This window comes from Panicum virgatum, chromosome 4N (genome assembly GCF_016808335.1).
Source record: "Panicum virgatum strain AP13 chromosome 4N, P.virgatum_v5, whole genome shotgun sequence".
Taxonomy (NCBI): Eukaryota; Viridiplantae; Streptophyta; class Magnoliopsida; order Poales; family Poaceae; genus Panicum; species Panicum virgatum.
In genome coordinates, this window is record NC_053148.1 from 22,542,968 (window position 1) to 22,569,519 (window position 26,552).

General features: G+C 51.4%; 1 protein-coding gene across 1 annotated transcript in view; it reads left to right on the forward strand.

The window, feature by feature from the left end:
• Positions 1 to 2,441: 2,441 nt before the first annotated feature.
• LOC120669239 (toMV resistance protein Tm-1(GCR237)-like) overlaps positions 2,442 to 26,552 on the forward strand; it is an 80,337-nt gene continuing 56,226 nt past the window's right edge. The window contains exons 1-2 of the mRNA XM_039949020.1: positions 2,442 to 2,585; positions 2,671 to 2,873. Coding sequence (XP_039804954.1) covers positions 2,780 to 2,873 — 94 coding nt within the window. The 5' untranslated portion in view covers positions 2,442 to 2,585; positions 2,671 to 2,779. The remainder of the gene's footprint in view (positions 2,586 to 2,670; positions 2,874 to 26,552) is intronic.

Consider the following 26,552-nt stretch of genomic DNA (forward strand, 5'->3'; position numbering starts at 1 on the left):
AGCTATCTATTTATTAATGTATGGTAATATTTTGTTTTCTGCATTTAAGTTTTCTAGGCGTTGATCGAAAACCTTAGATGCATGATCCCTAGGAAACCTATGTTTGATACCGGATCTTTTTATCGACTAGTTGCCATGCTAAATAGGTACGGTAGAAGTCGAGTGGTTCCCTGCCTCTCGCGAGCAAATAGGAATTGTACTGACTTTAATTCCTGTTGAAATGTAAGGACAACGGGCGGGGTTGTGTAGTTGTGATACCCCGCTGGTGTAGTCAAAAATGGCTAAGGTCGCGGTGTGTGGCTCATTTCGTTAAGCGTTTGAAAGTACTAGCCACATACCGAGAAATATGGTAATCGGTAAGCTGAAGTACCTGATTGGACCGGCGAGTGGAACGATCTCGCACCCTCCTGGTAGAAGTAGGGTTTATTTTTATGTCGCGACGTACGGGTACAGAGTGGTCGGACTCTGTAGTCGGGGAGGGTGTGCCGGATCCACGGACTGGAAAGAAAGGGGAAATGTTGTGTGGGTGACTTGGTTCCCATACGTGTGGTCTAGGTTCCCCTGGCCAGGTTGAAATTCGATTCGGAATCATCCGCCTCTCACGGCATGAGATTGCTTAATGATTTCGGTCACATAGAGTAACAAGTGGAACATGATGATGATAATACTGCTGGTTGATTAAATGATTGCTCTACCATGTTGGTGTAGAGTTAGTTGCAAATTTAGAATGGTTAATCCCACTAGAATCCAGCTAAGTAAAACCTGAAAGTAAGGATCAACACTTAGCGGCATTTTTGGCAAGCAAACCCCACCAACCAAAAAGCCTTGCATGTCTAGTTATCGGACTATGTTATATCCGGAGACGGGTCAGTCTTGCTGAGTATTAGTATACTCAGCCTTGCTTGTGGCACTATTTTTCAGGTACTAACTTTGAAGATCTGTTTGCAAGTCTTACTTGGCCTTGTACCTTGCCTCCGGGTTGGTCTGTTGAGTGGGATGGCCCTTCAGCTGGTGCTAATCGCCCTCCCGCTGAGTGACGCATTCGTACGGGCTTTATCGATGCGTCACTATATCTCGCTAGTTATCTTTTACTGCTTCCGCTGAACATGAGACTTGAATAATTGAGTAGTTGGAACTCCGTAGTACTTTGCTACTCTGAACATGGTTTGTAATAAATTTCCTTTCAACTGCAATCACTCTGAGATGTATGAAATATTCTGTGTTGTAATCTCTGGGCTCACCTTCAGTGTGAGTGTTGTCTGCTGATCCTGGAATAGCGTGGCTTTTATCGAGGCTTCACTCGAGGAACTACCGGTGAGTGCCAATTTGGGTCAGAGTTGCTTAGCAACAAAGATCAGTGCACCCGGGCCCAGTAGTTTTGGGTGGTTCCGCCACAACTAGGTCTGTCAAGGGGGTGTGTGGTGTGTGTGTCGGTCTATGTATGACTCTTTTCTTCTTCTATCAATACAATGATACGCAGTTCTCCTGCATGTTCGAGAAAAAAAAAGAACCATTCAAGAGAATTTGAGTCGAAGAGGAGGCAAGTAGACCACTAATAATGTCATGCCAAACAGGACCAAAAGCCTAGATATTGCAATACCTCTAAGAAAAAGGCCAGGAGACCGAATCAAAAGGTTTGGTGATTTACAACTTTTGGAGAATACGGGGTTGCTAGTCTAGCATGCCATAAGATACCGACTAGTCAAAGTATCTTATTGTAGGCTGTGTCAATGTCCTAATAGACTTATAGCTGGGGATTAGAGGAAGCATCTTCGAAATTTTTTCCCTGAAATTTCTATGTATGCTTGTGTTAGCGTGACAGTTTGGGCTGACCCTTTGGGCTGTGGGGCGCCGGCCTAATGGCAAGGCTGCAGTGGGCTTTGTGGTAGATTGATATGTATTAGGCAAGGATCATGGTTGATTGGGTGTGTTCTATAAACCCTAATCCTAGACGATCCTTGCCTATATAATGTACCCTGTACTCTCATTAATCAATCATCCAATTCCCAAGCCTTTCCCTGCTTTTATGTTGTATGTCAAAATAGTGCTCTGCCACCACAGGAGTATCTTTGGGGATTTGGCTATGCAGAATGATGTTAGATAAATCATAAGGGTGTTCTTGTTACAAATGCATGTCGGTTGTCTTAATGGCTCTCCTAGCTAGGTGCACTTTCTTAAGTAATTAATCTAAGACTTACAAGCACTGCCTTTAGAGCAACTGTTAAAACATAAAATGCGACTGACTGGCTAGACGATCTATGAACATAAACTTTCCTTTGCAATTCTATCTTCAGTTATTTCCAAGAACTTTGTAGTTTGTACATGTTCTATTTCTTGTACCATCACTAACAACCGTTTAACTATTGAAGGTTTCATTGATGCGGACGACTGTGGAAGAGAACAAGAAATTTGCTAAGTTCATTGCTGATAAGATAAACAGATCTTCATCCAAAGTTACTGTTTGCCTTCCCCAGAAGGGCATATCTGCACTAGATGCTCCAGGAATGCCATTCTATGATCCAGAAGCTACGTTGACACTATTGGGTGAATTAAAGACCCTTATACAGATAAATGACATCCGAGAGGTTAGTCCATGTTCCATAGTTATCAATGCCGATGCATCTTTAGGGTGTCTATAGATGAACTGAGTTTTTTTTGGCTTTTGGATAGGTTAAGCTGCTTCCTTATCACATAAATGATCCTGAATTTGCAAATGCATTGGTAGATGCATTCTTAGGTATGGATGTAAAGGCCTCTAGTAAGGCGCAACCTCAGCAAGATGGGAAGAGAAAAAAAATCCAGTTCAGGACAGAAAAGTTCAGATAGTTCCATTATATGGAGGCCTCCTGTCGATTTTCCAGATGCGAAACCAGGTTAGTTATGATTTAACCCCAGAGGATTGTGATTCTATTTACATCTCATATGCCCTCATTGTGAATATGACTGTCACTTAAAAATACTGTCAAGTGCATGGACAAATATGCACTAATTAATTGGTTTGAACCAATGAAATCACTAGCAAAACTCAGAAACCACACAGTAACCCCTAGTACATGATACTATAATAGGCATCTTCGTACTTCCATAAGTTTCTTATAATACCAATAATCAACCATGGCACAATAGATAATTACTAGATTCTTTTTGTGGCCTTGTCATCTGTTGTGGACACTATATTCGGCAAGAAGTACCAGCGCAGGAGCAAGACAAGGGTGTCCACAACAGAATAGGTGCTTAGTTTGGTTAATTCCGGTTTGTTAGGCTTAAGTTTAGGAGGTCTGTTAAGATAGAGTCTCTATATTCAGGGAATAGAGGTGAGTCTTGGCAAGTAGAAGGATAGCCTTTAGAACTCAGAGCCTCCTGCGTGAGGGCGAGTTAGGGTTCTATCCAACTACCGAACCTGTTATCTGTGATTTGGGATTGATTAATATAGCAGTCCGCATCATTTGGTATCCGCTAGGTCTTTCCTCCGCCTATTTCATCTACTATCGCCTGCCCACAACCCTCTCCCCTACGCGCCGCTAAACCCATCGCTCCACCGCCATGTTCGACAACGACGATCAAACGCCAGCCACCCAAGCCTCCATGGAATCCATGTTCGACAAGCTCGTCAAGATGGTCGGCGATCTTGGCAAACGTATGGACAGCGAAATCTCTGTCGTCTGCCAGGAAACAAGCCTCATCTCTGCATCCGTGAAGAACGTCCAGACCCAGATCCTGGACAAGCAAGGCCGCTTCGACACCCATGATGCATCCTCATCCGGCACGCCGCCGATGTCGGGCCACAAGCAGTGTTTCCCCAAGAACGATGGCGGCGATGATCCCATCACGTGGCTGCACAAGGGGGAGCAGTTCTTCTGCGCCTATGGTACACCGAAACATCTCATGGTTCCAACGGCGTCCTTCTACCTCGACGGCGCCGCCAGCCAATGGTACTATCGTTTGGAGAAGAACCAGGGCGTTCCATCTTGGACGCAATTCGTCGACGGCATCAACCGACGTTTCAGGCCACCGCTCCGCAGCAACCCCCTGGGCGAGCTCACCCAACTCCGCCGAACGTCGACCTATGACGACTATTAGGAGCAGTTCCTTGTGCTCCTGGCGCGCTGCGAAGACGTCACAGAGTCGCAGCAGATCTCCATCTTCATGGCGGGACTCCAGCAGCCCCTCAGCACGGACGTCGAGTTGCAAAAGCCGGCAACACTAGAGGACGCCATGGCTCTCGCCCGTACGTACGAGCGTCGTTAGCACGTGACCACGGAGCTGACCGCCGGTGGCGGCCGCCCGACGTCGCGCCCCCTCCCAACGCGCATCGGCCTCCTCGTCGCGGTCCACACCGGCAATGGCCACCACGGGTTCTTCATCAGCCCTGCCCGCAGCCGCGCCCAAACCACCATCGCCACCGGACGACCGTTTCAAGCGCCTCTCACCGGAGGAGATGGCGCAACACCATCTTGAAGGGCTTTGTTTCAACTGCCCAGAAAAGTTCTCCAAGGAACACGCCAAGATTTGCTCCGGCAAAGGGATCTACTACCTGGAACTTGACGACGGGGACGCAGCGGAGAACACCGAAGTGGACGACGACGTCACCATCTCGGTGCATGCCGTCACAGGGATCCGCATGAGCTCCACGCTACAACTCCGAGCCACGATCCGTGGCGCTACCATGGTCGCGTTGATCGACTCCGGGTCGACGCACTCCTTCATCTCCGACGCCGCGGCGTGTCGCGTCAGCCTCGTTCCCACCCCACGACCGGGTCTATCCGAGGGCATCGCGAATGGCGATCGCGTGGCCACATCCGGCGTCTATCGTGGCATGCCCATGACCATCGAGGATGAACAGTTCTCGGCCGACCTCTACGTCCCCCCGCTGGTCGACTACGACCTCATCCTAGGCTGCGAGTGGCTGCGCACCCTGGGACCTATCGTCTGGGACCTCTCCAAGCTCTCCAAGACGCTCTGGCGCCATGATCAAAAGGTGCACTGGACAGGAGTGAATGTCTCACCATCGCCACGCATGGCGGCCACGCAGGCCGTCAATCCCCTGACGGCCCTCCTCGCTGAGTTCGACGACTTGTTTACGACACCGTCCGGTTTGCCACTGCCTCGACAACTGGATCACCGGATCCATCTCCTCCCCAACACCCCTCCGGTGGCCGTCATACCATATCGGTACGCCCAAATGCTCAAGGATGAAATCGAGACCCAGTGCCAAGCAATACTGAAGCAAGGGATTATTCGGGCCAGCACCTCGGCGTTCTCGTCACCAGTGTTGCTAGTTCACAAGCGTGATGACTCTTGGCGCTTCTGTGTCACTATAGAGCGCTCAACAGCAAGACGGTCCGGGACAAGTTTCCAATTCCGATCGTGGAGGAGCTCCTAGACGAGCTTAAGGATGCTGTGTTCTTCACAAAGCTTGATCTACACAGCGGGTACCATCAGGTCAGGATGCATCCGGATGACATTGCCAAAACAGCGTTCCGAACTCACCATGGGCACTTTGAGTTCTTAGTGATGCCATTCGGCCTCACCAACGCACCATCGACATTCCAGGCCCTCATGAACGAGGTGCTGCAGCCGTTCCTCCGCCGGTGCGTATTGGTCTTCTTCGACGACATCCTCATATTCAGCCGCACTGAGACAGAACACTTGCAGCATGTTCGGGCGGTCCTCAGCACACTTCGACAGCACGGCCTCGTCCTCAAGCGTTCCAAGTGCTCCTTCGGTGCACGCCGGATCCACTACCTCGGCCATGTCATCGAGAACGGCGTGGTCGCCATGGACGTCGACAAGGTTCAGGCCATCCAGGATTGGCCGTTACCGCGCTCCATCAAGGCGCTCCGTGCGTTTCTTGGGCTCACGGGGTACTATCGGCGCTTCATCCACAACTACGACATCATCGCTGCGCCACTGACGGCCCTCCTCAAGAGGGATGCGTTCCAGTGTGTTGACGCGGCCACGGCGGCGTTCCACGACCTCAAGCGCGCGCTGACAACGGCTCCAGTTCTGCAGATACCCGACTTCACCAAGGCGTTCGTCGTGGACTGTGACGCATCGTGATCCGGCTTCGGCGCGGTGCTACATCAAGGGCATGGGCCAATAGCCTTCTTTAGCTGCACCGTCGCGCCATAGCATGCCAAGTTGGCAGCATATGAGCGTGAGCTTATTGGACTCGTGCAGGCCGTGCGCCACTGGCGGCCCTACCTGTGGACAGCGGAGTTCGTCGTGTGGACGGACCATTGCAGTCTCAAGCACCTCTTGGATCAGCGTCTCGACAATACCTCAGCACACCTGGGTAAGCAAACTCTTTGGGTATAGTTTTCAGGTGGAGTACAAACCTGGGAAGCAGAACGCGGCAGCTGACGCCTTGTCGCGGCGTGGCGAGCATGAGCTGGGCGCACGCGTTCATGCCCAGTCCATGTCGCGGCCGGAGTTTCCCCTCTTCGACGCATTTCGACGTGAGGCGCAGTCTCTCCCTGAGATAGTCGCCAAGTGCCAGGAGATCCACGACGGTGTCGCTGACGCGGTATGGTCTGAGGCCAACGGCTTCGTGCTACACCAAGGCTGCATCTACGTTCCGGCATCGTCCTCGCTCTGGCCGCAGCTGCTCGACCATGCGCATGGCGCCGGCCATGAGGGGATCCAGAAGACGCTCGGGCGTCTACGCTCCTACTTCTACTGCCCACAGGCGGCCAAGCTTGTCCGCGACTACATCCATGGGAGCCTCGTCTGTCAACGGAACAAGACGGAACATCTGCACCCGGCCGGTCTACTACAGCCCCTCAAAGTTCCATCGTCCGTGTAGAGCGACATCGCCATGGACTTCGTCGAGGGTTTTCCCAAGGTCGGCGGCAAGTCCGTTGTTCTTACGGTGGTGGAGCGTTTCTCCAAGATGGTCCACTTTGTTCCCCTCAGCCACCCCTACACGGCTCTCTCCGTTGCGCAGGCGTTCTTCGACAATATCGTACTCCTACATGGGTTCCCGTGCTCCATTGTGAGTGACAGGGATCCGGTGTTCACTAGCACACTGTGGACGGAGCTCTTCTCACTCGCTGGCGTGAAGCTACGCCTCAGTTCTACGTTCCGGCCGCAGACTGACGGCCAATCGGAGGTGGCCAACCGCGTTCTCGGCGTCTACCTGCGGTGCTTGGCTGGCGATCGGCCGCGCAGCTGGCTTCGCTGGTTGCCCTGGGCGGAGTACTGCTTCAACACATTGTACCAATCTGCTCTGCGCGCTACGCCGTTCGAGGTTGTCTATGGCTGGCCGCCCTCATCACTGGTGCAGTATGACCCTGGCATGGCGCGTGTTGTCGCGGTGGACAAGCAGCTTCAACATCGCGACATGTTCTGGGCGGAGATCCGAGAACGACTCCTTCAGGCACAGGATTATATGAACTCGTCCCATGACAAGCTTCACAAGGACCTTTCGTTCCAGGTGAATGATTGGGTGTGGCTGCGTTTGCATCAGTGCACCGCATCCGGCATCACAGATGGTTCCAAGTCCAAGCTTTCTCCACGTTCTACGGGCCATTCCAGGTGGTGGAGACGGCCATTCATGGTGATCCACCAACGGCCATGGGAGCGTTGCCGTCCATCGCAAATGGTCGTGCATTGCCAGTGCCTGCCAAGGTCCTTCGAGCGATGCCCAGCAGGAACTCTTGGGACTTGCTCGTTCAGTGGGACGGACGCAGTACTACAGAGCCTACCTGGGAGCCACTCCAGGAGTTCAAGGAGTGTCACCCTGATTTCAAGCTCGAGGACGAGCTTTTTGGTCGGGGGAAGTGTTGTGGACACTATATTCGGCAAGAAGTACCAGCGCAGGAGAAAGACAAGGGCGTCCACAACAGAATAGGCGCTTAGTTTGGTTAATTCCGGTTTGTTAGGCTTAAGTTTAGGAGGTCTGTTAAGATAGAGTCTTTATATTCAGGGAATAGAGGAGAGTCTTGGCAAGTAGAAGGATAGCCTTTAGAACTCAGAGCCTCCTGTGTGAGGGCGAGTTAGGGTTCTATCCAACTACCGAACCTATTATCTGTGATTTGGGATTGATTAATATAGCAATCCGCATCATCGTTGTCGGTACCCTGTAGCAGGGATACCCACTCTTACTGCGGCAAGGCAGGACCCGCGTAGTTATCCATAACTGCGCGGAAAGGGCAGAGTAGCCAGGCCCCACGGGTCAGGCTCTTCCCTCACCAGGCCAACGGCCTCGGACCCATTCCCTGCCTGGGGATGGGTCCGGAGAAACCACGTGTCTCTAATGAAGGGAAGCTCCGAGCTGACAACTGAGGCCTCGGACCCCCATAGGGGTCCAGGACCTCCTGCGTCCGTCCGGACCCCCCCTTTTACCGCGTGGGGGTCCGAAACCGCCACATGTCCCGGAGGCGCGGGCTCATGTGCGAGTCTTCCGCTGGGAGACTCGCCCACCCACCGCATTTAATGCGGATGGTTGCGGCGTGCTCTGTCGCCGCGGCACGCGGGACAGCCTTTGTCAGGCCTCACTGTGCATCGTGTATTACCAGGGTGCACAGTGCAGCCGCCTGTGCCGCACCCGCGCAGAGCCCGTCTGCAGCATTAAATAGATACGACGGCACGTCACTTTTCCATCATGCCGCCTACACCGCAAGCTACACAGCCCGTTAAGCTACGTGGCAGGCGACGCCACTAGCTGCGTCTGGCATCATCCCGACAAGACAGCGCCTGGACATGATGAACGAGGGACTCCAGGAGCAGGCAAGGGAATCCAGGAGAGAGATCTCCTTTGCCTGCGACGCCATAATGTATGAACAATACGTTATCTTATACTACATCGTTGGGCCCACCTGTCGGGGACCCAACAGCCATGTACGCGCCTCCCTTGAGATATAAAAGGGAGGCGCTCGCTGTGCACTACAAGCTCTCCGGACACACCAGCTCTCGCGAACTCTCTCTCTCTCTCTCGAGGGAAGGCAATACAACACACAGTGGATGTAGGGTATTACGCTCCGGCGGCCCGAACCACTCTAATCCCGCGGTGTTCATCGTGTTCTTGGGAGAGATCGAACTAGGACTAGCTAACCCCCGAGTATACACCCTCTGGGCTAGGGCGGGTGCCTTCCGCCACCCGGCTGTGGTTTGCAGCACCACGACATTTGGCGCGCCAGGTAGGGGAGCTTTAGCTGGTCGCAGCCCATCTCTTCCTCGTCTCGATGGTTCGTGTGGATGACGTGGAGATGACAGAGGGTGTGGCGTCCTCCACGCCACGTGCCTCTCGCATCCCTGCTCCAGGGGCAACTGTACCTGTGGAGCAGCCACCAGCGATGGCGGCGTGCGCTGCTCGGCAGCAAGAGTCAGGGCGCCCATCAAGGCCCCCCTCACAAGCTACGAGCGGCGGAGCGCTGACGGCAGCTAGGGAGTTGCTCCGCAACCCCCCGGCTGAGGCAGCCTCGCCAGACGCCCTGAGGCAGTGGCGGGATGACGTTGACCGTCTCCTCCACCTGGCTCAGGCCTCCCCCAGTTCTGCAAGGACTGGGCAACGACCTCCGCCCGGCAACGCGGTGGTACCTTACCGCCAGCGTCAGGGCGGTGCGTCGGCGTCCGTGCGCTCCCCCACCGTGAGGGGTGCACGAATGGAAGACCTGCGAGCGGAGCTCAACCGCCGGCACATGGGAGAGGATGCCCGCATCTCCGTCGAAAGGGCGCGAGAGCGCCGTCTTAACATTGAGGGCCGCAACCTCAACGCCGACTTGGATGTGGTGGTGACCAAGCCCCCAGTCAATGCCCGGATACAGTCAGGCGCACCGATGGCTGGGGTGGGCTGTGCTGCACTGGCAGAGCACCTCCGCGCCGTGGTATGGCCATCCAAGTTCCGCCCGCACCTACCGGAGAAGTACGACGGTACCACTAACCCGTCGGAATTCCTGCAGGTGTACGTTACCGCCATCACAGCTGCTGGTGGTAACGGTGCCGTCATGGCGAGCTACTTTCATGTAGCCTTGTCTGGGCCAGCCTGGACTTGGCTCATGAACCTTACACCTGGGACGATCCAGTCCTGGGAAGAGCTCTGTGCGAGGTTCACAGCGAACTTCGCCAGCGCATACCAGCAGCATGGTGTGGAGGCACACCTTCACGCCGTGAGGCAAAAACCTGGAGAAACGCTCCGGGCCTTCATCTCGCGCTTCACCAAGGTACGGGGTACCATTCCTCGTATCTCAGATGCATCTATTATCACTGCTTTCCGTCAGGGGGTACGTGACGAGAAGATGCTCGAGAAGCTAGCGACGCATGAGGTGGAAAGCATCACTACGCTTTTCTCCCTGGCAGACAAGTGTGCCAGGGCCGCTGAGGGCCGTGCATGGCACTCAGCCCCCCAAGACAGAGACACCAAGGCTGGTGGCTCCGGAGCTACCACTCAGGATGGTGGCAAGAAGAAGAAGAACAAGAACCGGAGCCGTGGGGAACTGCATTCTGGCAGACCAGTCGTTGCAGCAGCAGCGCAGCGGCGCCAGCTGCGGCAGCAGCGGCTGGGGGCCAGAATGCACATGGCAAACGCCCTCGCCCGCAAGGTGGAAGCGGAGGTTCATGCCCAGTGCATCCCACCGCTCGCCACAGCGCCGCTGACTGCCGTGAGATCCAGAAGCTCGCAAAGCGGGTCAGTGGGCGGCGTGAGCAGTCCTCCAAGGATGGTTCACCCCCTCCTCGCCAGCGGCCTGGCAAGGAGAAGGCCTCCGACAGCGGAGCCGCTGCTGGGGAGAAGGAGCTGGGGTACCAGTCCCTCGCTCGGGAGCTGAAGGGCGTCTACCACGACGATGACTACGATTCCGACAACGGCGGGAGCTGGGAGCTTGTCTCCCGACGGGACATGAAGACCCTTCGCCGAGAGGTCCTTTCGGTGAAGCCGGGGTCCCGAAGGCGGCGCCTCAACAGAGGTGGATGAACACCACCATCTCTTTCGGGCCATCCGACTGCCCGGAGAATATGGCCGGAGCTGGTGTACTACCCCTAGTCACCGCTCCTGTCATATCCAACGTGAGGCTCTACCACGTGCTGATCGACGGTGGGGCTGGCCTCAACGTCATCAGCTATGCAGCATTCAAGTAGCTGCAGATCCCGGAGTCCAAGCTAACTCCCTCTCGCCCATTCTCCGGAGTGGGCCCACATCCGGTGTTCCCTCTGGGGAGCATCACACTACCGGTCACGTTCGGGACCGAGGAGAACTTCAGCACAGAGAGCGTTCTGTTCGATGTTGCGGAAGTAAACCTCCCGTTCAACGCCATCATTGGCCGACTGGCACTCTACCGCTTCATGGCCATTGCTCATTACGGGTATTTGGTCTTGAAGATGCCTTCCCCTGCCGGAGTCCTCACCGTGCAGGGCGATCGCACCGCTGCTGTTGCGGCAGTTGAAAGACTGCATGCTCTGGCGGCGGAGGCTGCATGTTCCGAGGAGGATCCATCCACCTCGCAACCCAGGGTGCCTGCAAAGGCTCCTAAGGTCCAACCGTCCGATCCGGACCATGTTCCCGTGAAGACGGTGCAGATTGGAGCAGACTCCACCAGGACCACCCGCATTGCGGGGAACCTGGAGGAGAAATAGGAAGACACGCTCATCGCTTTCCTCCGGGCAAATGTCGACGTGTTTGCCTGGGAACCGTCACAGATGCCCGGGATCCCCAGGGAAGTGATCGAGCACAATATGAGGATCTACCCCGACGCCACGCCGGTGCGCCAAAAGCCTCGAAAGCAGTCCGTGGAGCGGCAGAACTTCATCCGCGAAGAAATCCGCAAGCTCCTTCACGCTGGCTTCATCGAGGAGGTCCACCACCCCGAGTGGTTGGCCAATCCGGTCGTCGTCCCAAAGGCCAACGGGAAGCTTCGGATGTGCATCGACTACACCAGCCTCAACAAGGCATGTCCTAGAGACCCCTATCCTCTTCCACGTATCGATCAAATCGTGGACTCCACCTCCGGGTGTGACCTTTTGTCTTTCCTAGATGCATACTCTGGTTTCCACCAAATTCAGATGTCTAGAGGGGATAGGAAGCATACTGCCTTTGTAACAGTAGATGGGCTTTATTACTACATTGTCATGCCATATGTTCTATGGAATGCCTTACCCACGTTTGTACGAGCTATGAACAAAACCTTCTGTAATCTAATTAGAGACATTGTTGAGGTTTATGTCGATGACATTGTGGTCAAGACTAAGGTAGGGTCAACACTAGTGGAGGACCTGTCCCTCGTCTTCGACCGGCTCCGCGCCACGCGCACGAAGCTGAACCCCGAGAAGTGCATCTTCGGCGTCTCAGCAGGGAAGCTGCTGGGTTTCCTGGTCTCACATCGAGGCATTGAGGCAAACCCAGCCAAAATCAAGGCAATCGAAGCAATGAGGCCTCCTGGCCGCATCAAGGACGTCCAGAAGCTTACTGGATCTCTCGCTGCTCTTAGCCGCTTCATATCGAGGCTGGCTGAGAGGGCCCTTCCCTTCTTCAAACTATTGAGGAGGACTGGTCCATTTTCTTGGACCAAAGAGGCTGAACAGGCCTTCTAGGAACTGAAGCAGCACCTCACCTTGCTGCCAGTATTGGTGGCTCCAGAGCCCGGTGAGCCGTTGTTTCTGTATCTTGCTGCATCTGCGGAGGCAGTCAGCATGGTGCTGGTCGCCGAAAGGACGGAGCAAGCTCGCCAGGGGAACACCAGGGTCTCCTCGGCCAAGGATGGTGAGCCGGACCTCGGACACGGGGGCCCGTCAGCCTCACCCCAGCTTGAAGGTCCAGACCCCGCACAAGCGGGTCCGGAGGATCCTCGTCCCAGTGGGAACCCAGAACTGCTGGGGGCCCAAGGGCTTGATGTGGTGGATAAGGGAGAGCCGGACCCGGTAACTAGGGTCCGGACCGTCCAAAAGCCAGTTTACTACGTCAGCGAAGTCCTCCACGAGGCGAAGGCCAGGTATCTTGAGACGCATAAGCTTATCTATGCGATACTTATTGCGTCCAGTAAACTGCGCCACTACTTTCAGGCACACCGAGTTGTCGTAGTGACCTCTTACCCGCTAAGAGCGATCCTACACAACTCCAACGCCACAGGCAATATCGCCAAGTGGGCGGCAGAGCTGGCTGAGTTCCAACTGGACTTCCAGCCTCGCCATGCAGTCAAGAGCCAGATCCTGGCTGATTTCATAGCAGAGTGGACTCCTTCCCCAAGCAATTCTGGGGGTCCGGACATCAACGCCGGACCCCCGGAGCCGGAAATCAGGACACCAGTCTTCACCGAGCCCTACTGGACACTCTTCTTCGACGGGCCCGCCCGCGAGAAGTGGGCCGGAGCTGGTGTGGTCCTCATCGACCCAACCGGAGATCAGCTGAAGTACATGGTGCACCTTGAGTTCAAGGCCACCAACAACATGGCGGAGTACGAAGCTCTGATCTTTGGCCTGACGCAAGCCCTCTCATTGGGGGTCTGGCAGCTTCTGGTGAAGGGGGATTCCCAGCTAATCATCAAGCAGGACCGAGGGGATTGTAGCTGCAACAATCCCCAGCTCGCGGCGTACCTCATGCACGTGAGGAAGCTCGAGAAGGACTTCGACGCCCTGGAACTGCAACATGTTCCCCGCGAACTCAACTCAGCAGCAGATGATCTCTCCGCGAGAGCATCTACCTGGGCATCCGTGCACGGGGGTGTCTTCGAAAGGCGGCTACTGAGACCTACCGCCCGGCCTGCCGAACTGGGTGAAGGGGATCAAGCTAGCACCTCGAAGCTAGCAATCCCGGCGGCATCCCACCTATGGTGCCCAGCCTGGGCTGTGTGCTCTGTTGAGGACCCTGGTGACCTCGCAGAGCCACTCCCACCTGCTCAGGAAGCTCCCGATGCATGGATCTCCGAGATCCGGGGCTACCTGAAAGATAACATCCTCCCTGATGACGATGTGTCCGCTGAGCGCATAGTCCGATTGGCTAAACGCTACGCGGTGGTAGAAGGGGATCTCTACCGCCGTGGCGCCAATGGTGTCCTCATGCGGTGCATTTCCCAGGGAGAGGGCCGCGAGTTGCTTGCGGAGATCCATGGAGGCGAGTGTGGAAGTCATTCCTCATCTCGCACACTTGTTGGCAAGGCCTTTCGGCATGGCTTCTACTGGCCAACAGCACTCCAGGATGCGGCTGAGCTGGTAAAGTCCTGCAAAGCATGCCAATTCCACGCGAAGCAAATACACACACCGGCTCATGCTCTGCAGATGATTCCGCCCTCATGGCCGTTCGCTGTGTGGGGTGTGGACATCCTGGGGCCATTCCCCCGGGCCGTCGGCGGGTACCGGTTCCTCTACGTCGCCATCGACAAGTTCACAAAGTGGCCGGAGGTTACCCCTGTGGTGAATATCACAAAGAAATCAGCAGTCGCATTCCTCAAGTCCATTGTGTGCAGATTCGGCGTCCCAAACCGCATCATCGCGGACAACGGGACCCAATTCAAAAGCAGACTCTTCCAAGAGTACTGCGAGGACATCGGCATCCAGCTATGCTTTGCATCCGTGGCACATCCCCGCAGCAATGGGTAGGTTGAGAGAGCGAATGCAGAAATCCTCAGGGGACTCAAGACCCGCACCTACAATTGCTTGAAGAAGCATGATACCAAATGGGTTGACGAGCTTCCGTGCGTACTATGGGGCAACTGGACGACACCCAACCGAGCCACCGGGGAGACTCCATTCTTCCTGGTCTACGGGGCTGAAGCATGCCTTCCCCCAAAAATTCACCTGTGCTCACCACGAGTCCAAGCTTTTGACGAATCCATGCAGGAGTAGCTGCGGCGAGACGACGTTGACATTGTTGACGAACGAAGATGGCAGGCAGCAATCCGAAACGCACGCTACAACCAGGCGCTCCGGCGCTATCACCAACGGTTCGTGCACAGTAGGGAGCTCCGGGCTGGCGACCTCGTCCTCAGACGGATCCTGAACCGAGCAGGGCTCCACAAACTTTCCTTCAGCTGGGAGGGGCCCTTCAGGGTCACAGAGGTATGCCGGCCCGGATGCGTTCGCCTCGCCACAGAAGATGGAGTGCCGCTGCCCAACCCATGGAACATAGAGCATCTGCGTAAGTTTTACACCTAGGCAGAGCAGGGAAATAAACTTTTCCTTTGTAATAAGATAGAGTTAGCGTGCGGCCCAGAGCGGTTGGGGGCCACCCTCGTAAACCCGACCTCTGGCATCCATCGCAACACCGGCTAACGCGCGGCTCAGAGCGGTGGAGGTCCGACCTCGTAAACCCGGCCTCTGGCATCCATCGCGCAAGCCATGTACATCAAGATTGCAAAGGAAATAATTTCTCCCAGTTCTGTCTAGGTGTAAAAATTTAAATTCGCATTCCGATTCTCAAGTTTTTACTTTTCTAACCCCCGCGGGGACCTCTACTCTTGTTGCTACAACTAAGATCTGCATTGAGCTGCTGGACGGCCGTACAGATCCGGACCCTCTTGCTGCTGGAGAGGGGTCCGGACCCCTAGGGACCTACTCTGGAGAGCGGGTGCTTGTTTCCTGGGGTGGTCCGGAGCCCTGTGTAGCCGCTTAGCTGGTTCTGTACCCAAAGCCTACACACTCAACCACCCTGTAACGAGTGCTCTAGTACCTGGAGCCAGGTAATTAGGGGCCCGGACCTCGTTCCAGCTCAAGAGTTGGCTTTCTAAGTCCTACACGGCATGTCCAGCCCTATATCTCAAAGGATCGAGTACAACAAAGTGACCTCACCCACTGCTGCGAAGGGTCCAGGACGGTGAAGCCAGGTCCGGAAGGATCGTGCTTGTTTCCTGCAGTGGTCCGGAGCCCTATGTAACGCCTTAGCCTGGTTCCGTACCCTAAGCCTACGCACTCCACCACTCGGTAACAAGCACTGAGCTACCTGGACCTGTGCATCTAGAGCCCCGGACCTGGTACCAGCCTGGGACCGGTCCAGGATGACTCCCGCGGGCCTGCTACTAAGCTGTAACTTTGAAGTGGTACACAGGCCAAACCTTGAATGGTGGTAGCCAGTCTCAACCATTGAGCCTACCTACCAGGGGGTCCCGGCATCCGCTTTAAAATTTCATGCAGATCAAGATCTAGTCTCAGTGGTAGACAGACTCAAAAACAACTGAGACTATCTCCCAGGGGGCCGGGGCATTCGCTTTATGCCACGACATCTGCATGTGACAAACAGCTAAGTTGCAGTATCATTACTATCGTATAAGCGAATTCGATCTTCCTCTCTGTAGTTCTATATGCTACACAGGGAACAAGACGCTTGCTCGCCTTACAAACTATGCGGCACCTAAGCCCAAGGAGGTCCTGTGGCGGAACCACCCAAAACTACTGGGCCCGGGTGCACTGATCTTCGTTGCTAAGCAACTCTGACCCAATTTGGCACTCACCGGTAGTTTCTCGAGTGAAGCCTCGATAAAAGCCACGCTATTCCAGGATCAGCAGACAACACTCACACGAAGGTGAGCCCAGAGATTACAACACAAACCATTTCTTACATCTTAGAGTGATTGCAGCGGAAAGAAAAAATTTATTACAAACCATGTTCAGACTAGTGAAGTACTACGGAGTTCCAGCTCCTCACATTATTCAAGTCTCAAAGTTCAGCGGAAGCATTAAAAGATAACTAACGAAATAATGTGACGCATCGGTAAAGCCCGTACGAATGCGTCACTCAGCGGGAGGGTGATTAGCACCAGCTGAAGGGCCATCCCACTCAACAGACCAACCCGGAGGCAGAGTGCAAGGCCAAGTAAGACTCACAAACAGATCTTCAAAGTTAGTACCTGAAAAACAGTGCCACAAGCAAGGCTGAGTATACTAATACTCAGCAAGACTGACCCGTCTCCGGATATAACATAGTCCGATAGCTAGACATGCAAGCTTTTTGGTTGGTAAGGTTTGTTTGCCCAAAATGCCGCTAAGTGTTGATCCTTACTTTCAGGTTTTACTTAGCCAGATTCTAGTGGAATTAACCATTCTAAATTTGCAACTAACTCTACTCAAACATGGTAGAGCAACCATTTAATCAACCAGCAGTATTTTCATCATCGTATTCCACTTGTTACTCTATGTGACCGAAATCATTAAGCAAATCTCATGCCGTGAGAGGCGGACGATTCTGAATCGAATTTCAACCTGGCCAGGGGAACCTAGACCACACGCATGGGGATCGACTTCGCTTCCGCCCACGCTACTTTTCCCCTTTCTTTCCAGTCCGTGGATCCGGAACACCCTCCCCGACTACAGAGTCCGACCACTCTGCACCCGTACATCGCGACATAAAATAAACCCTACTTCTACCAGGAGGGTGCGAGATCGTTCCACTCGCCGGTCCAATCAGGTACTTAAGCTTACCGATTACCATATTTCTCGGTATGTGGCTAGTACTTTCAAACGCTTAACGAAATGAGCCACACACCGCGACCTTAGCCATTTTTGACTACACCAGCGGGGTATCACAACTACACAACCCCGCCCGTTGTCCTTACATTTCAACAGGAATTAAAGTCAGTACAATTCCTATTTGCTCGCGAGAGGCAGGGAACCACTCGACTTCTACCGTACCTATTTAGCATGGCAACTAGTCGATAAAAAGATCCGGTATCAAACATAGGTTCCTATGGATCATGCATCTAGGGTTTTCGATCAACGCCTAGAGAACTTAAATGCAGAAAACCAACTGTTACCATACATTAATAAATAGATAGCAGAATGGTAATTCGGAAAAATAGTGGGATTATGCTCCGGGGCTTGCCTTCTTGGGCACTGTCAGGCAGAAAAGCTTCTGGGGCTTGGCCCAGGTCTTGAGACAAGTTAGTACAGTTCAGATTAACCTCCTGCTCCGCACGAGAGTCCGCGGGCACCAGTTCGTAGTCTCCGTCCGCGAGGTTAACCGTTTCTATATGCAATGCAAGATTTTGAGTTACTCAGGGATATAATTTCTTTCCTTCACGATAAAGTTGTAGTCCACAAAAGTTAATTTAGTGATGATTTCACATTTCATTGCATGGGCAATCGTTTATAGAGTAGCAAGCATAACTACGGTTATTCATGAATGAGTGGGGTTTTGGGTTTTCATTTTCAATTTCAACACATAGCATGCTTTCATTATTTCTTAACAACACAACTACTAAAGAGCTAGTGATGAAACACTAAAGTAACTCAGATTCAAACTTGAACATTCAGGGTATAAATTTCAGCATCTATCATAGAGCAAAAACTATAACTATTCATGCAAATGGATTACTCTAGTTGCTTCATTTTTTTGTACAGAATGTTCAACATGGGTTCTGGTGCTACAAATTTTATGCAAGCAACTTCAAAGCATAAACTCAGTACTGAAATTTTTCCAGATTTTATACACTTATATAGAAGAGGTGATAAAAAGATTAAAAACAGCAAGCCATTAACAAAGATTAATTCTACAGAAAGTTTTACTAAGGATTTGGTTCTCAAATTTTTACCAGAGACTAGTCCTGAGCTAAACATACTCCAGAAAATTTTTCAAGATTTAACTCACTATAGTAAATTAGTTATTCAGTTAACTTAACATGAGTTTGCATGAATTTCTCAAGATGCATTTGACCAGTATTGCATCTGAACTTTTTATCACAGGTAGAACATACTCTAAACAAGATCATGCCCAAAAATAAAGATCAGAAACATTGTAGATTACTAAGAACAAAAAATAGTAAATCTAGCCCTAAGATACTAAGCATGATTATTCACCAAGGCAAAACTCAGAAAATGCAGCTCAAAATTCTTAGACAGGAACACAGAGCTAAAAAGAGACTCCAAAAATAAACATGGATTTTGCTGAGCATAAGAACTATATATAAGGAATTAAGTTGATTAAACAAGCATAAATCATGGTATATAGCAAATGAACTCTAATAAATTTGAAATTTAGAGATTTGCAGGGATTCAGTGGCACAAGACTGTAGTAAAATTTCAGAGCAATTTCATGTACATATTTTCCAGAATTAAATCGAGAATGCTAACAACAGATTAGAGAATCTTGATTGTTCTAACCTGATAACTGTTTTGGTTTGGTGTCATCTTTTTACTGTGATCTTAGCATCCCATTAGTTATAACATATCCAAAAATCAAGGTTATTTGATGAGCAGAACTTCATGAACATGCATAAGGTGATTTTCGTACTCTTTTCCCTAGATTAAATTCGGTTGAGTTTCTGCAAATGTGAATGTTACAAAATTTGTAGATTTCGTTACAAGGATTCCAGATCAGTTGAGTTTGCATTTTTCTGATTTTTCTGTGATTTGTTTCGCATTTTAGAAGTTCACTGGTATACACTGTAAAACTTGCAGAGACACCCTTGAACAAAAAAAAGAAAATACAACCGGGTCCTTCGCCGGCCTTCTCCGCCGTGGCATCTTGCCGGTGGTGTTCTGCGGTGCAGGGCTTACCGGGGCTGCCGCGGGGAGGCGCGTGGGGGAGAAAGGATCGAGGAACACCTACCCTGGTCGACGTTCGAGCGTTTGGAGCACAGGTTCAAGCTCGTCGGCGTTGATGGCGGGTCGGTTGTTCGGTTCGCCGGCGCTGGAGGCGAAGGAGGGCTCGGGGTAGGGGAACAAGGCGCGCACGAGCACCGCGTGAGCTCGTGGATGCTTCTGGGGTAGCTGTCGGGCTCGGTCTTCCCCGGAGCTGGCCGGTCCGCGGTGAGCCTGAGCTCGCCGGCGGCGGCGCAAAAGGGGAACAGCTTCGGGAGGGGGTTTGGATTCGATTCCGCGCGCGTGGAGCTTAACTGGGAGGTGGCGAAGCTGCTGCGGTGGTCAGAGGGGGCAATGTGGGGCTGGGCTAGCCGGTCCGCGCGAGCTGGATCTCGGCGGCCATGGCGGAGCGGCGGGAGGAGGAAGAAGGGGAAGAAGGGGCGCGACTGTGGGGGTTCTGGGGGTCTTTATAGGCCAAAGAGCTCCTGGGTGAGGGATGGAGTGACTGGGGGCGGTTCGATTTGGCCTGGGCGAGTCGACGGCGAGCGGGCGGAGGAGGCAGCGGCGCGGCGCATGGCGGAGGGTGTCGTGGCGGCACGGGAAGCGGCCTGGGACGCGTGTGCGCGCGAGGAGATGCCAAGGGGCGGGCCAGGTGGCGCTAAACGGTTTCCCCGGGTCCATTTGGCCGCTGGCGCGCGGTGGACTGAAGTCCACCGGCGGCGTACGGCGGGCGGCGCGAACAGAGCAGGCCGGGAAAGAGAGAGATGGAGATAAGGGCATATTTGTGATTTCTGAAATTCCAGGGACCTCTCGGTAAACAAAAATTATCTCCTTATTGGAGGGCTCAAATGGAAAAGTGTTGAATACCACTTTTGCATAACTTTTCAAGATCTACAACTTTTGTGTTATGCAAAATTTCATTTGAAACTCATATTTTGAACTATTGGTACATTTGCATATTTGCACAAAAGGACTTTAGTTTTATTCAGTTTTTGAATTGATTTTGGCTGAAGTTCAATTGAGCACATGTCAATTGAAACACCTCTCATGAGCAACTAAAATTTTGTGCACATTTTTGAAATAAATTTTGAGTTGCTTCCCACTCTTTTTTCTTTTTCCTTTAATTTCCTTTGTATGATTTGTCTTTTATTTGATCCTTTCTTTTTGAATTAATTTCTCAAATGTTTCTTTTAACTTTAACTAAGGTACCTTGATTGTATTAGATGTGCTAACACCTGAGGTGTCACAACCTACCCCCCTTAACAAGAATCTCGTCCCGAGATTGGATGATTGAATTGAGGTGGGGAAAATGATATACCTGAGGTAGAGCTAAGGAAACCCGGATAGTGTCGATTAAGATAATCCTCCGTCTCCCAAGTGGCTTCTTCTTCAGTGTGATGAGACCACTGAATTTTATACATTTTTACCACCTTTCGACGAGTACCTCTCTCTTTTTGATCCAGAATTTTGAGTGGGTATTCGGTATATGAGAGATCGGGCTCCACTAAAATTTCCTGTTGATCAATGATTTCCGTAGGAACTCGAACACATTTCTTGAGTTGGGATATGTGGAAAACATTATGGATGGCGGCAAGTCGTGAAGGAAGTCGCAAACGATAAGCCACGGGTCCACATTCTTCAATGATTTCATATGGCCCGACATAGCGAGGTGCGAGCTTACCCCTAACTCCGAAACGTTGAACGCCTCGAGTTGGAGACACTCGTAAATAGACGTGGTTACCAACCATGAACTTCAAAGGATCCCTTCTTTTATCGAAATAACTCTTTTGCCGAGACTGAGCTGCTCGGAGATTAGCTTGTACTATTTTGACTTTCTCCTCAGCCTCGACCACTAATTCGGGTCCAAATATTTGACAGTTCCCCAGTCTGAGACCAACTCAAAGGAGTTCGACACCGTCGACCATACAAGGCCTCGAAGGGTGCCATCTTCAGACTGGCCTGATAGCTGTTGTTATAAGAAAACTCCGCCAAGGATAAACATTTGTCCCAGTTCTTGTCATAATGGATGACACATGCTCGAAGCATATCTTCAAGAATTTGATTAACCCTTTCGGTCTGTCCGTCAGTCTGTGGATGGTAAGCTGAGCTTCGAATTAATTTAGTTCCGAGAGCCTCTTGGAGTTGCTCCCAAAACCTTGCCACAAACTGAGGACCACGATCCGATATAATTGTTTTGGGTATACCGTGTAGGCAGACAATCCGATCCATATAGAGCTCAGCATATTTCTTGGCTCGATATTCAGTATGTACTGGAATAAAATGAGCAGTCTTTGTGAGCCTATCAACAATGACCCAAATGGAATCATGGTGCTGAGAAGTATTTGGTAAGCCCACGATGAAATCCATGCTGATATCTTCCCATTTCCAAGACGGAATTGGTAGAGGTTGGAGAGTTCCAGCAACTTTCAAGTGACTAGCTTTCACTCTCTGGCAGGTGTCACATTCTGCGACATATTTGGCAATCTCTCTCTTCATGCGAGTCCACCAAAAATTTTGTCTGAGATCTTGGTACATCTTGGTGCTACCCGGATGAATAGAAAATTTAGAGAGATGTGTTTCGTCCAGGATTTGTTTCCGCAGCTCATGATTCTTTGGAACGACTAGGCGATCCTCGAACCACAAAATTCCTTTATGGTCCACTCGGAAACACTTATATTTATTTTCACCTTCTACTACTTGCTGCTTGATGATACCAACACTTTTGTCGTGTAATTGTGCCATGATGACCTGGTCATAGAGTGTCGGTTCCACCGAAATATGATTCAAAGAGCCCTGAGGAATAATTTCTAATTTCAGCCTTTGCATTTCAGCACACAATGTGTCATTATATGACTCCATTGATAGGCAATTGCAGTGAACCTTGCGACTGAGCGCATCGGCTACAACATTCGCCTTGCCCGGATGATAATGAACCTCCAGATCATAATCTTTGATTAATTCCAGCCATCTTCGTTGCCTCATATTCAGCTCACTTTGAGTGAAAATGTATTTGAGACTCTTATGGTAGGTATAGATATTGCAATGAGTGCCCATAAGATAATGTCTCCAAAGCTTGAGAGCATGAATAACGGCGGCTAGTTCCAGATCATGAGTGGGATAATTCAGCTCGTGTGGCCGAAGAGCTCGGGAAGCATAAGCTATTACCCGATTGTCTTGCATTAGAACACAACCAAGACCAGTGCCTGAAGCATCACAATAAACGTCGTATGGTTTATTGTTGTCAGGTTGAGCCAAGACTGGTGCAGTGGTTAGATGTGCTCTCAATGTATGGAATGCTTCATCACACTTCGTGTTCCATTTAAACTTGACATCTTTCCTTAGTAGTTCTGTCATGGGCTTAGCAATTCTGGAGAAGTCCGGAATAAATCTGCGGTAATACCCCGCCAAGCCGAGAAAACTACGGATCTGATGAACCGAAGTAGGAGGTTTCCAGTCCATCACTTCTTGTACTTTGCTGGGATCAACTGAAATGCCTTCACTAGATATAGTGTGACCTAGAAATTTGACTGTGTCCAGCCAGAATTCACACTTGGAGAATTTTGCGTACAGCTTATGATCTCTGAGACGTTGAAGAACAATGCGCAGATGTTGCTCATGTTCTGCCTCATTTTTGGAATAGATCATAATGTCGTCAATAAAAACCACGACAAACTTGTCAAGTTCCGGCATAAATACCGAGTTCATGAGATACATAAAATAAGCCGGAGCATTGGTAAGACCGAAAGACATAACCAAATATTCATAGAGACCATATCGGGTTGAGAAGGCGGTCTTGGGAATATCGCAAGGCCGGATTTTAATTTGATGATAACCCGAACGAAGATCAATCTTGGAGAAAATCTTTGCTCCAGCCAATTGATCAAACAATACATCAATTCGGGGAAGTGGATATTTATTTTTGATGGTCACCGCATTGAGAGGCCGGTAATCAACACACAACCTCAGACTATCATCTTTCTTCTTTACGAACAATGCTGGACAGCCCCAAGGTGAAGCACTTGGGCGGATAAAACCCTTGTCCAACAGTTCTTGTAGCTGGATTTTTAGTTCAGCCAATTCTTTAGGCGGCATTCGGTATGGCCTTTTTGAAATAGGTGCTGTACCAGGCTGAAGTTCAATGACAAATTCGATATCCCGGTCTGGCGGCATACCAGGTAAATCCTCCGGAAAAACATCTACATATTCACGGACTACCGGAATATCTTCGAGACGAATATCTTTCATGGTATAGGCACAAGAGTTGTTGCATTGGTGATGAGGTAAATATAGAACCGAATGACCATGAGTTGGAGAATTTATTTCAACGGCTCGGGAAGAGATATCTAACATTACTCCATGTCTTTTCATCCAATCCATTCCCAGAATAATGTCCATACCTTCTAGTGGCAACAAGATTAAAGTGGTAGGAACAGTTTTACTACCCAAACTAAGTGGCGCATTATGAACGATTTGGTTTGATGCGACTTTAAAACCCGGGGTAGATATCATAAATGACCCCTTTGTGTGACAGAAATCTAACCCAACCCTTGCTCCGAATTTAGAACTAATGAAGCTATGAGAGGCACCAGAATCGAATAAGATAACTCTGGGGTGTTGGTTTATAGAGAATGTACCCGACATGATTGGTGCTCCCTCGGGTAGTTCAGCAAGGTTGGTGAAGTTAAGTCGGCCCTGCCTGACTTGAATGGTTTGCCTCTTGCCCTTGTTCTGATCATTCCTGCGAGAAGCCTGCCCTTGAGATTGTCCCGCCTGGGGGCACATCTTGGCAAAGTGATCCGGACTCCCGCATCTGAAACAGCGGTTATTATTATCGGGGCGAGCGGCTGGCTGAGCATTCGGCCTAGGGCCGTTCTGCTGCTGCTGAGGTGCAAATCGAGCTTGCTGGGGAAGCCCGAATCGAGTCTGCTGCTGCTGTTGAGGAGGCCTAATAATCCAACGCCCTGGCTGAGGGGCCTTCTGAGAGGATGCGGGTGGGTTATTTTGCACAATACGATACCTCGGTGCAGAGGCACTCGAGGGTCCAGCAGGTGCCTTGCGCTTCTTTTCAGCGCGGTGTGCAGAAATTAGATCCTCCTGAGATATAGCCATATTCACCAATTCATTGAATGAGTCTGCTCGGACAAGATTTAGCCTCTCCTGTAATTTGGTACTAAGGCCTCGACGGAAGCGTTCACGCTTCTTAGCGTCGGTGTCCGCGTGATGTCCAGCATATTGACACAATTGATGGAATACTTGGGCATACTGCACCACAGTACGAGTGCCCTGAGTCAAGGCCAAGAACTCGTTGAGCTTGCGGTCAAGAAGTCCAGCTGGAATATGATGATCTCGAAAAGCCAATTTGAATTCATTCCAATTCACCACATGATCAGCCAGTAGCATCCCGTGGTAATGATCCCACCACATACGAGCTGATCCGCGAAGCTGCTGCGCGGCATAGCGAGTCTTGTTCGCTTCGGAACAAGGAGTAGTCAATAGAGAAAACTTGGACTCGATCGTGCGAATCCAAGCGTCAGCGTCCAGAGGCTCATCCGCTTTATTGAACAGCGGAGGCTGAGTACTGAGGAAATCTTGGTAGCTCGCTTCTTGTGCGTGATGAGCATGATGCCCACCCCGCGGTTGTTGCTGAGCTTGAACCAACTGCCGCAAAATCTCTGTCTGGGCAGCAAGAACCTCAGCAATACCCACTGGTGGAGGAGGTGGAGGTGGATCGCCATTCCCTCCGGCTCCAAAACCACTAGGGGTGCCTCGAGTTGATCCAACCATCTGAAATGTGAGTACTTTTGCATTAGGCTCATCATTATCATCATTTCAAATAGAAGATACAACTCAAAATGACATGGAAGTACTGGAAATTGCTTAATCAGGTTGTGCAGCAAAACCAGCGATACGAAAACGCTCATAACTGGAGTTCGGTACATGATATGGACTTGAAATTTTTACAAGAGATAGGAAATTTCATGATCTACAACTTTGGTAGTCATCACAAAGTCAGATTTCCAGAGTAGGTTAGTCGAAAAATTCAATTACTCCTCCTCTGGTTTTTCTGCTTCACAGAAAACAGAGCTTCTGTAATTTGCGATTATCTCCTGCAATACCAATCCGTTTGGGCTGAAATTTTGCGAGCAGGGTCCTGATGAAATTTGGAACAACTTTGGTATTCAACTCAGGAGCTAAATCCGAAAGGAAAAGAGGATAAAAATTCGAACTAACTGCTGCCTTCAGCTTTTTGCAGATCACTGATAATTAACACTAGTAGCATTAGGGGTTCATTACATCCATCGTTCTCTCATTTCTACTTGGTCACTCCTAACATCAGTACTAAGGGGGTTACTCAACTCTAAGTTAGCCTAGTAGCCATGATCCAAAAGTAGGCCACACTAAGAGGAGTCTACAAAAGCTAAGAAACAGCGCCTCGGTCTACATGTTGACCGATGCCTCACTCGCCGCGGGAGTGTGAACCTCAACCGGTGCGGGCTGCGGCGCCTGGTCCTCGGAGTCCATCTCTGAAACGCCCTCTATCTCCTGGGGCTTGTCCTCCTCGTCCAGCTGCATCTCGTCGGGAGGTGCGTGAAGGGCATCCTGCGCGTGCTGTATCGCGTGGAGCTGCCCCTGAGCCTCGTCCATCTCAAGCTGCAGGTCGTGAAACTGGTCCTCCAGAAAGTTGATCGTAGCGTCACGATCCGACACAGTGTCCTGAAGCTCGTGAACCTGGCCGTGGAGCTGGGCGATAAGAGTAGCCCTGCTCTCGAGCTCGGTACTAGCCTCCTGAAGCTGCCCATCTCTCAGCTGGACCGCCAGGTGCAAGGCCTGAGCGTGGTCCACCAACTGAGCGACGGCGTAACTCTGGTAAGTGTGAAGTCTGTAAAGGCCGTCCAAGCACATCGCTGTCGTCCGAAGTGCCCCGACCGGGTCAAGGGTAGCGACCACGTCCACGTGTGCCATCCGGTCGAGCCAAAGCGGGTCTGCCGGGTCAGGTGCAGGGAACAACCCGAATGCGGTCAGAACCACCTCCAGAGGGTGCGAAGAGCAAAAAGCGGTCATCGCCCTCATGGCGGTAAGCTCCCAGGTGTCCAGCAGGTAGTGGCCGACCATCT